The sequence below is a fragment of the Labeo rohita genome, chromosome 9 (assembly GCF_022985175.1).
Source record: "Labeo rohita strain BAU-BD-2019 chromosome 9, IGBB_LRoh.1.0, whole genome shotgun sequence".
Classification (NCBI taxonomy): domain Eukaryota; kingdom Metazoa; phylum Chordata; class Actinopteri; order Cypriniformes; family Cyprinidae; genus Labeo; species Labeo rohita.
This window is the reverse complement of record NC_066877.1, coordinates 14004370-14015790: the sequence shown is the minus strand read 5'-3', so window position 1 is coordinate 14015790 and position 11421 is coordinate 14004370. Positions and strand designations below refer to the sequence as shown.

General features: G+C 35.8%; 1 protein-coding gene across 1 annotated transcript in view; it reads right to left on the bottom strand.

Moving 5' to 3' along the window:
* Positions 1 to 2169: 2169 nt before the first annotated feature.
* Positions 2170 to 11421, bottom strand: part of wdr3 (WD repeat domain 3) — a 14508-nt gene continuing 5256 nt past the window's right edge. Inside the window, exons 9-27 of the mRNA XM_051119942.1 lie at positions 10627 to 10727; positions 10056 to 10157; positions 9736 to 9966; positions 9546 to 9639; positions 9257 to 9358; positions 9015 to 9100; positions 8784 to 8922; positions 7205 to 7261; positions 7009 to 7109; positions 6640 to 6751; positions 6209 to 6343; positions 4216 to 4266; positions 4067 to 4132; positions 3888 to 3980; positions 3670 to 3720; positions 3190 to 3233; positions 2953 to 3081; positions 2555 to 2648; positions 2170 to 2452 (exon numbers count right to left, since the gene is read on the bottom strand). Of these exons, the coding sequence (XP_050975899.1) occupies positions 2297 to 2452; positions 2555 to 2648; positions 2953 to 3081; positions 3190 to 3233; positions 3670 to 3720; positions 3888 to 3980; positions 4067 to 4132; positions 4216 to 4266; positions 6209 to 6343; positions 6640 to 6751; positions 7009 to 7109; positions 7205 to 7261; positions 8784 to 8922; positions 9015 to 9100; positions 9257 to 9358; positions 9546 to 9639; positions 9736 to 9966; positions 10056 to 10157; positions 10627 to 10727 (1944 nt within the window). The 3' untranslated portion in view covers positions 2170 to 2296. The remainder of the gene's footprint in view (positions 2453 to 2554; positions 2649 to 2952; positions 3082 to 3189; positions 3234 to 3669; positions 3721 to 3887; positions 3981 to 4066; positions 4133 to 4215; positions 4267 to 6208; positions 6344 to 6639; positions 6752 to 7008; positions 7110 to 7204; positions 7262 to 8783; positions 8923 to 9014; positions 9101 to 9256; positions 9359 to 9545; positions 9640 to 9735; positions 9967 to 10055; positions 10158 to 10626; positions 10728 to 11421) is intronic.

Below are 11421 nucleotides of genomic sequence, written 5' to 3'. Positions count from 1 at the left end.
AGGAGCACTAAATAGGACTGAAATATGTCGCTGAAATCAGCAGGATTGGTTTCCAGGTGGTGAATTATGAAACCCTCATACGTACGAGCTTGTAACTGTAAATTTAATCCAGGTTATGAGCTCAGTAAAGTCAGTGTGGATCTCCCACTAGCTGAAAACAGGTCACCGCAGCTTCAGCCATACAGAAAGATTGAACTAATTTAATTATTTCATCCCTATTGAAAGCTCTTATGTTTTTACAGGCTTGCAGTGATCAGTGAGATTCAGAATCTGTTTGATGACTCACTTCTTCATCTTTTCCACAGAATTAAGCAGAACAGAAAACATATGGGCATTGATGTTGGGTGACTGAGGTTAATCTGGGACATTGGGTAATATATATATATATATATATATTAGGGATGTCACAGTACTCAAAATAATATTGAACCGTATTGAACGACATCCACGGTTCAATACGCACTTGTGAATTGTGGTTTTCGGTTTCGCATTTAAATAATTTCTTTGTTTTATTTCTCGCGAAATTTGCTGTTTGTGTCAGTGTTGGGGAAAGTTACTTTTAAAAGTAATGCATTACAATTTTGCGTTACTCCCCTGAAAAAGTAACTAATTACGTTACTTAGTTACATTTTATGGAAAGTAATGTTTTACGTTACTTTTGCGTTACTTTTTAAATGTGGGCAGGGCATGCTTGTTTTTTTTTTATTTATATAAAACAATTCTATGGTAAAAGCCCTTTTACACTAAAAGTGAAATGAATTCACCTCATATTCTGAGTTGGCATTTCACTGTTTTTATTCATTTTGAGGAATACTGAATATGTTTTTTGTGAGTGAGATGAATTAATGCATGTTCACATTTAGTCTAGAATACAGTAACATGTTTACTCACAATTTCCAGACAGGAGACTTGTCAATCAATAAATGGGGAAAAAAGTAACTGGCGCTACTTATTTGAAAATGTAACTCAGATATTTTCTTAGAAATTCAAAAGTAATGCGTTACTTTACTAGTTACTTGAAAAAAGTAATATTACATAACTCGCATTACTCGTAATGTGTTACCCCCAACACTGGTGTGTGTGCCGTGAATTCACTTGCTGAGATGAGGAAACGCCTCCCCATTTATATTTGAAAAAGCAACACTTGCAGAGCACCTTCCCTTATGAAATGCAATGATAAGCCTTTCTAAACTTGTTGTCCAACAAAAGAGAACATTATAACTTATTTTTACTTCATAGCATCAGTGTTTAAAATAACTTCCTCTTGTGATCTGATGTGGATTCTTATCATAGAATAAGGCAGACAATATATATATGTATGTCGATTAGCAGTGGCTTACAAATATACTTATTCATTATGAAAATACCCGAGATGGCTTGTGACCATGTGACCGTGTTTTTTAGTGCTGATACCGATTATTACAGATCAAGTAGACCGATAAATGATGTGTGTGTGTGTATATATACAGTTTTATGCAAAAGTTTGGGAACCCTTTTCAGAATCTGTGAAAATATGAATACGTTCAACAAAATAAGAGAGATCATACAAAATGCATGTTTTTTTGGTTCTTAATACTGTGTGTGGTTACCTGGATGATCTACGATCATTTTTTGTTATGTTTTTTTTGGTTTTGTGATGGTTATTCATGAGTCCATTGTTTGTTCTGAACAGTTCAACTGAGCACTGTTCTTCAGAAAAATCCTTTTTAAGAGCCGGGGGGTGAAAACTTTTTGAAGGTAAATTGTGCTTAATTTGTCTTCGGGAAACATGCAAGTATCTTCTGTTGCTTCCAAAGGGCAATACTAAATGGAAAAAAATGATACTTCAACAAAATAAGAAAAATTTGGACATCTTCATCCTGTTCAAAAGTCCGGCTCCTAATGCATTATGTTTCCTTCTGTAGCATCAGTGAATGTTTGAACCTTCTTTAATAGTTGAGTCCCTCAGTTGTCCTCAGTGTGAAAAGATGGATCTCAAAATCATAGTCATTGCTGGAAAGGGTTAAACTATGCAAAAGATGCTGAAAAACGGAAGAATCTGCAGGACCTGGAGGATTTTTCTGTGCTCAGAAAACAGTGGTCCCTCATGAACGTGTTTGTTCTTAAACCTGTCTTGTTTTAGGCATTTCATAGCTAATTTAACAAAAATAATGATGTACAGGAAGCTGATTTGTGGAGAAATTTACCTTTATGGATTTTAGACTGGTACAAATGACACATGAACTTATAAAAACATGAGCATGATGCTTCTTCAGGATTGTAAAAGCACACTGCAATAGAGTCTGTTATAACATTTTCATGTAATTGTCAGGACGGCTCTTTCACGTTTCTTTCTCTTTCTGTTTTTCTCTTTAAAGCGGTCTGTGGCATCAGCAAAGAACATTACGTCCTCTTTGTTCTCAATCTCACGCTGCAGGAACTGAAGACCCGCGCTGTTGAAACCCAGGACATCCTGAAAACACAGGTAGATGAGAATACACAGGCTTACACAATCTGATCATATGAGCGATGTGGTTAAATCCATCCTGTTCCCAGCACTGAAAGCGGTACTCACCCTGATCTCTCGCACTTTAGATATCGTGTTGGTTCTTAACTCATCAATGACTGACAGCAGCATCTGATTACTGGTGATCTGACCAAAATTTACTCTAGGAAAAAGGATAGAACTGTTAATCAGGAGCAAAAATCACATAGGAGTGATGTGTGAATGGTGCCTAGCAATATAATATAATCGGGTCACATGTAAGCAGTTAATGACGTGTGCCGACATGCGGTTGAATCGTTCTTTTCTCTTTACTGTTATCACTGGCATATTGTGTCTAATTCTAACATTTGGTAATACTTCTATTCAAAATCGTGATTCCTTGATGTCTAAAACATAAAATCGTGGCAAAACATTTAATTTGAATTCACTGATAAAATCAGAAAAATCACCCAGCCCTAGATGAGTACCTGAGCAGGAAGAAAAGGCAGCGGCACACTAGCTCCACCTCCAGGCCCTGCTGTAAGTAACCACTGAAGAGCTTCAGCAAATCCGGGACGTAAGGAAACGGCAGCACCAGCAGAGACACCTCCAGCTCACTAAATACGAAAACAGAGATGAGAATCAGACTGGCCCATAAAACATAACGGTACATGGGAAATGTATGCGTTAGAATGCGTTTGACTGAATTGAGGAAAAGCTCTTACCTGGACCGAACCTTCTTTATTACTTCCAGAACATATTGAGAGGGCTGGGGATATAATGGCAACCATCATTAAATATAAGTGATTAATCTCACTTTTAAAAAAGATTTTTCACTTAAACTCTTTAGGGTGTTGTTTTATTAATATGAATCTGATAGCAGAATTATTAGTGATAAATAGATATTACAATTCTCGTGCATAAAAAAGAAAAAAACATTTCAAATGTCAAATTCTAGCATCATAACATGTAACAGTATTATATTATTTGAAGATTAACTTTATGTGAGCATTAGATGACAGCAAAGGTAAATCTAAATATCAAAATAAATGAAATGGGCATGTATAATTAAATACATAATATAATCTGATGGATCTTTAAAAATTCACTAATTTGGCCATTGACCAATACATTGTGCACCCCTAAATTATCAACCAAATATGACAAGCAAACAAGCCTAGTGCTAATAATTAAAACACACTCACAGAGACATTTCCAAAAGCCACAAGGATGGGGTTCATCTTAAGGGGTGGTAACTGCAATTAGAAAAAACAAAGAAGGGTCTAAGTAAAGCACCAGCTTCATTAGATACAAAACCCTATTTTGTGAACTTTTCAAGCTCCAGGTCTAATTATGTGCAGACTAAAATAGAACTTTGTGTTTTCTCTCTTAATGGGCTTTGAGTGTCTAAAAAACATCATACCTCCTTCCCCGCTGCCTTGCAGGCAGCTTTGTGTTCCTCCAGCTTTTCAGTTTCTTCTCTATAGAGCTCAACAGCCTCCATTATTCGCTCAGCCTATAGAAACAGAGCACAAGTGTCATTTCTCCTTTACTGAATATAAAGGCAAGGAGCTCTTTATCTGTACAGTTCTGTAGACTCACAGCTTTCACTGTCTCGATGGTCTTCTTCCCAGCAGGCTCTGCTTCTCCTTTAGTCTCTCCAGGGACCTGCGTGACATGAGGAAACACTGAGACCACGCAGAGACATAAACAGATATAACTGATCTCTAGGGTTTAAGAGAGCCACTTACCACAGGTTCATCACCTTTAGCTAATGACTCCTCAAATTCTGCTTCCCTTTCCTAAAGAAAATATTTAGACAAGTCAGCAAATATATTCTAATGCTATGTATACAGCAGATGTTTGTTTTGATAGATGTACTTTTAAATGCTGATAGACTTGGGTTTATTGCTAAAATTCTTTTCAACCTCAAAAATGTTTTATATAACTATACAGTAATGTTTTTTTAATAATCTTGTGACCAATCATAAAAAAGATAAACTACATTTTAAAATATATTAAAATAGAAAGTATAAGAATATTTTACTATATTACTGTTATTTTTTGATAAAATAAATGTAACCTCCGTAAGAAAAACATGCTTTGTTTAAAAAAAAATAAAAACTCAATAAACAATTTTTCTGTATAAAATATTATATATTAGTTTAAAGCCATTGTAAAATAGTAAAACAGCTGAAAATTAAATGAACACAATTATTAACAAATTATGAAAATTAAAATTAACACAATTATGATATAATCAGATATTCTATATTAATCATATGGGGGTGGGCGACAGGACCAAAATCTTATATCAAGTGTTTTCCACTGTTTAAGTTCCACTGTCGAATTAAATTTTTTTTTTTTTTAAAAATCAGAAAAAAAGATTCACAAAACCGCTCCGAAATCCTGATCTGAAACAAATGATTCACGATATGCGCTCCCAAGTTCCGAACTGAATTAAATGATTTGCAACACACAAAGTTCTGATCTAAGTCAAATGATTCACAAATTTTCTCTGATGTCCCGATCTAAATCAAATGATTTGAAACAGTGAATAATTTTGCGTCGCACTCAGAGTTTTGAAAAGTTCACCCATTATACCCAAAAAAATCATTACAAGTGATGTTGACATTTGAAAATAATTGGCTCTTTTAATCTGATCTGTTTTTTGCTAGTGAATCACTTGAAATGAAAGACTGAAGTCATGAGTTTGAATTAATCAGACCGGTTCCAGCATAATGACTCACTCAATTGATTTGGTTCATCTGTTCCTTTATCTTCAACCACAGTACTACTACTGGTTTAGCTTGATTGTTTTATGACATTAACTGAAATAGGCAAAAAAAAATTTAAATTGCGTAAATTTTGTGTGAAAAATTATTGAAAAAATTAAAGGCTTATTTCATAGATACATTGTCTTTTAAAAATTTCAAGCACTTTTCAAGTACCTCTTCAGGAATATTGCAATTTTTAAGGGTTTTCCAGGCCTTAAATTTCAAAAAGTCAAATTCAAGTACTTTGAGCACCTTGTACAAACCCTGCATATATCTCACAATATAGTTACTTTAGCTTTAAATAAATTCTTTATATCAAAATTCTTGTCACCAGTGTCAGTATCACAAAAAACTAATAATAGCATAAATTGATCAAAAAATATAAATAAATAAAAAACTCAAGCTCACTGAAGACAAATAAACAGCAATTAAATAAGAATACGAAATTAATTACAAGCAACATTGTGACAGACAACAGGAATATTAGACTGCTGTCACTTTAAGAGCTGCCCGGATCCAATATACTGTTACACGTGTGTTTTCTTTCTCAGCTGTTTGCTTTCACTTAAGACCTAAATTATTGTGTTTATGAGGATACCTGCAAAGACGGGCATTTTGACACATACAAGTGTGTGTTTTGACTGTTCAAGACCTATAAAGTAGCAGAAATGACTCGGGTCAATACTCCTGTGCTCTATAAGCACCATCTTCACAAAAAGAGCCTTCTTTTACTGCTGATTGTGTTTCAGTGGCTTAAAATCATTCGTTTTTTAACCTAAGTTTTCGTTTTTTCGCTAAGTTTCGTAGTTTCGTAGTCACGTAGCATAGCAATGTCATGTGAGCCTGTACCCGCAAATAGAGATAGTCAAAAATCTCTACCCTTTGACAAATTTCTACCGGTTTATTGTGTTTACCGGTATATCACCCACCCCTATCATCAAACCTGTTTGAAAAACCAAGCACTCACCATCTCCTTTTCCTCCTCCAGGATAATGGGCTCCCTCGTTCTCTCCCACAGCCTGAGGGTTTTATCATGAGATGAGGAGACGATGTGGTCTCCATTGGGGCTGATGGCCAGGCACCAGACCTCTCGATGATGACCCTAAGGAACATCCAAAGGTCAAAGTTCAAAAACACAGTCAAGGGTATGAGAGGGTCTGCAATAATGCAACAGTTCCAATACATCTTTGTCTGTGATTACACTGATTAGGGCTTAAGCAAAAGCAGACTGCTGCTTACGTAATGCAATCAGCCTCCGCTGCATATTGACTGGGCTCCTATTATAACTCTAATCCTTTCAATAAAACAGCTACTTCCACCTTAGCGACCTTTGGAAAACTCATTCCGGCTATGGAAAAATGCCTACTGAATGCAGTCCAAACTATCACAGAAGGTCACCTCCAACGTCTGGATGTGCTCAAACTTGTCAGCATCCCACTGCTTGATCTTTCGGTCCTTTCCCGCAGTGAAGAACAGATGGGTTTTAGGGACAAACTGAAGAAACATCACACTGGACAGGAAAGACAACAAGAAAAAAACGGTGGATGACAAAAAAAAATGACCATCTGGGCTGATGTCATCCAGCGACCACAGCTCTGGAGGGATGTCAACACCGTAGGTAGGTGACACCTGACCGAATGCTGAAATCACTGTACTTGTCATCAACCGGTATCATAACTTTCACTAACAATATAACTAAAAACCATAAAGGGGATGTGACAGAGAACAAACTGTGCGTCGTTACTGGAGCAGCAGTGCTTTTATTACCTGTCGTCATGTGCAAACATAGAGCGATGACAGTCTCCAAAGTCCAAACCCCAAATCTTCACGTTTCTGTCTGCTGAGCCTGTGGCTATTAAAGCGCTGTCCTGCAGAACACAGAAACCCACAAACAACATTTGAGCGTAATTATGCCATTTGTCAGATAACTTGCAGGATGTGTCGTGTCCGCCAATGCACTTACATGTGAAATGTCCAGGCACAGAACAGGCAGTTTGTGTCCATACAGTGACAGGAAGAACTAGAGGAAGTTGAGACAGAGGGCAAATCTCTTATTATTCTGCACAGCTCTCATAACTGTTCTGTAAAGCACTGCTGTTGCTTTGGGTAGAGTTGGACATTAGGCATGATGACATCATATTACATGAATGGTTATTTATAATGTGCTGACATATTTCTGTGGCTCCATTTATACTTTATATTAAACCTGTACAATTTGAATTCAACTGCCCACGAAAATGAATTTACTAACTATACTATTTATGAAATATAAATCAAATACAAATTTTAATAAGGCAGATTTTAAATCTTTTCCCACGAGTATGAGAATACTGTAGATGAAAAAGAGAATTGGGTAAGAAATAATTTACTTTGAAAAAATAGTTTTAAAAAAAGTTTTAAAATAATTACTATTTTAAAATATTATTTTACAATAAATAAGCAAAATATTTAAATTTGAATAATTTAAACAATTATTAAAATATATAATATATACTGAATAAAAAAAAATCTTATCCGTCTATCAGGTGTTTAAAACCTTCAAGATTTTTAAATTTCAGTAACATTTGTGACCCTGGACCACAAAAAAAGTCTTAAGTCTTAAGTATATTTGTATAATACCATAATATAATATACATTTTTCTTTTATGCAAAAAATCATTAGGGTATTGTGTAAAGATGATGTTCCATTAAGATATTTTGTAAATTTCCTACCATAAATGTATCAAAACCTAATTTTTGATTAGTAATATGCGTTGCTAAAAACTTAATTTGCACAACTTTAAAAGGCGATTTTCTCAATATTTAGATTTTTTGCACCCTCAGATTCCAGATTTTCAAATCACTGTATCTTGACCAAATTTTGTCCTATCCTAACAAACCATACATCAATGGAAAGCTTATTTATTCAGTTTTATATGCCTTTCTTCATTTAGACAAATACCATCGGAGTTGTATTAAAAATGTCCTGGCTCTTCCGAGCTTTACAATGGCAGTGAATGGGTGTTGAGATTTTGAAGCATAAAAAAGTGCATCCATCCATCATAAAAAGTACTCCACACAGCTCTGGGGTGTTGATATAGGCCTTCTGAATCAAAGTGATGTGTTTGTACTAAAAAAAATAAAGCTGTCCGCTGTCCTAAGCAGGGGTTTTTTTTTTTTATATGGATGGGTGCACTTTATGTTGCTTTAAAATCTAGACCACCATTCACTGCCATTATAGAAGAGCCAGAACATTTTTGTAATATAACTCTGATTGTATACGTCTGAAAGAAGAAAGTCATATACACCTAGGGTGATGAGGTCATCAAATGATGGATGCTGATATAAACCGTGCATGTCTGCATATAGTGTCAGGATGTTTATTGGTGGTAAAATAACTTTCAGTCAATGTAATTTGAGTATAACAGTGGTCTTTTTGTTGGATACTATTTTTTTAACCAAGCTTTGGATTAATGTGTGGATTTAACATACAAGAGATGCCATGTGTTGTGGTGTGGTGTGATGAAAGTATTGCAATGCTGTATGATATGCTTGTGGTTTACCTTCAGCGTGTCAGTGTAAAAGATCTTGACCGTACAGTCGAGAAGAGAGACAGCCAGCAGCCTCTGGTCAGGACTGTAGCGCACGCACAACACGTCCTCATCTAACTGCAGAGTGCGTGTGTGCTTCACCGTCAGTCTCCTGTGGATTACACAAAGCAATAATACATTAAAGCCAAGAAGAGAAAGAGAGATGCAGAAATCTGTGGTTTGTGATCACAGATAATAACTCACTTGGTCTTCCCAGAATCCTGATCCTTTATGAGCTCAAAGTCCCAGAATTTCACAGTCTTGTCAGCACCACCAGTTACAATCCCTCTCTGTATAAACACACAAATCAAAAGTCAGATATGTTCACATAAAGCTGAAATCCCTGCTGACAACTTAAAGTCTTTGGAATAAAGGCAGGGATTCACTGCAGTGTTTTGTAGGGATGAGAAGCTCTTTGTCATTCAACAGAGAGGTCGATATTATACCTGGTCTGGAGAGAGACACATGGACCAAAGAGCTCCATCATGGGCGTCAGTCGTCTCTAGAAGGCTTCCTGACGCCAGGTCGAAAATCTGAATCTTCCCACTCTGAAAGAAGACACATAAATACCACAATAAGCTGCTAAAAATAATTTTCATAGTAAAGGATATATGGACTAAAATTTTGCAACAGATCTTCCAGGATCTCATTCAAATCTCATCATGCATTTACAAGTTGGTGGCTCATGTTCAATTACAAGACAGGCCAGAGCTAGAGAAGTGAATAGTCATATACCTTTGTTCCTAGAATAATCTGTCTGTCTCCAGGAACAAATAATGAGCAGAGAGCATATTCACATCCCATGGTACGAATGACCTGCAAAGTGGACCTGACAGAAGAAGATATTCTTGTTAAGGACTCAAAATCTATAAACTCATGCACAAATTGATAACTGAATGAAAACATTTGTCATTATCACACTCACCTGTTCCATACTTTGACGGTCTCTCCAGAGGCGGAGAGGACGGCTATGTTATCGGAGCTGAAGGCCAGAGTCCTGACATCTGTACGATGACCGCTCAATGTGAGGCGAGATGTTTTAGTGCCAGTAGGATTCTTCTCTGTAGTCTTCAGGGTATATGTCTCCACTGTGTTATTCTGCAGAAGAAGAGCAACCTTCATCTCTCCGTTAGGAGCCAGAAGGCAGTCCACTGATCTGTAGATGAAAAAAAACATTACCATCAATACTTACACAGTAACACACATACAAAAGGAATATGCTTGCATGCAGGAGTGCTTTCTGACCTGATTTTTGATGACGCCTTTATGTTTGCCAGTTTTTGGATCTCGTCACTCAGCTTTCGTTCCACTACAGGTTCAGGTACATCCTCTTCTCCTTCCTGAGACCTGCATAACATAACAGTTCATCAGAATATCAGAAAAGTTTAGAGTAACAACTAAACATTTGTGACCCTGGACCACAAAACCAGTCATTAGTAGCATGGGTATATTTGTAGCAATAGCCATTATAGATTTTTCTGTTATGCCAAAAATCATTAGGATATTAAGTAAAGGTCAAATTCCATGGATATTTTATAATTTCCTACTGTAAATATATCAAACTTAATTTTTGATTAGTAATATACTAAGAACTTCATTTGGACAACTTTAAAGGCAAATTTCTCAGTATTTAGATTTTTTTGCATCCTCAGTTTCCAGATTTTCTAGTAGTTGTATTTCGACCAAATATTGTCCTATCATAACAAACCATACATCACTGTTATTTATTCAGCTTTCAGATGATGTATAAATCTCAATTTAAAAAACTGACTTTGATTTTGTGGTCCAAGGTCACATTTCAAAACAGCGATCTCACATACTTTGCTTTTTCTTGGCTTTCTTTAGTTTTTTGTCCATTTTTTTCTGGACCTCCTCCTCTGATAGTACAATAAAGACTTCAAGCGTAGTATCCAGGCCCTGTGGAGATTTAAAAAAAAAAAAAAAACAGTTGATGTATCTTTTTGGAGTAGACTTAAATGAGATATTAGACCCCTTATTTATCAAAAGGGTAGGTTTGATTTCTTACGTATCTAAGAAATGTATTCTATTAAGTAGCATCAGAGTATACAAATATGAAAACATATACATAATCAAATCCAGTTTGTGTTACCAAATTAAAACTGAAATCAAATGACAGCACATGAATGGTCAATGTGATAAAAATGGATATTAAAGGAGAAGTCCACTTCCAAAACAAAGATTCACATATAATGTACTCACCCCCTTGTCATCCAAGATGTTCATGTCTTTCTTTCTTCAGTCATAGAGAAATTGTTTTTTGAGGAAAACATTTCAGCATTTTACTCCATATAATGGACTGATATGGTGCCCCAATTTTGAACTTCCAAAATGCAGTTTAAATGCGGCTTCAAACGATCCCAAATGCGGTTGTAAACGATCCCAGATGAGAAAGAAGGGTCTAATCTAACGTAACGATCAGTTATTTTAATAAAAATAATACAATTTCTATACTTTTCAATGTCAAATGCTCGTCTTGTCTTACTCTGCCTGGACAGTTTTTTCCGGGTCATGACCGTTCGAAAAAACTCCCATCTCCCCTCAACTTCAAAATCGCCCTGTATCGCTGTTTTTTTCTTTTGTGTTAAGGGTG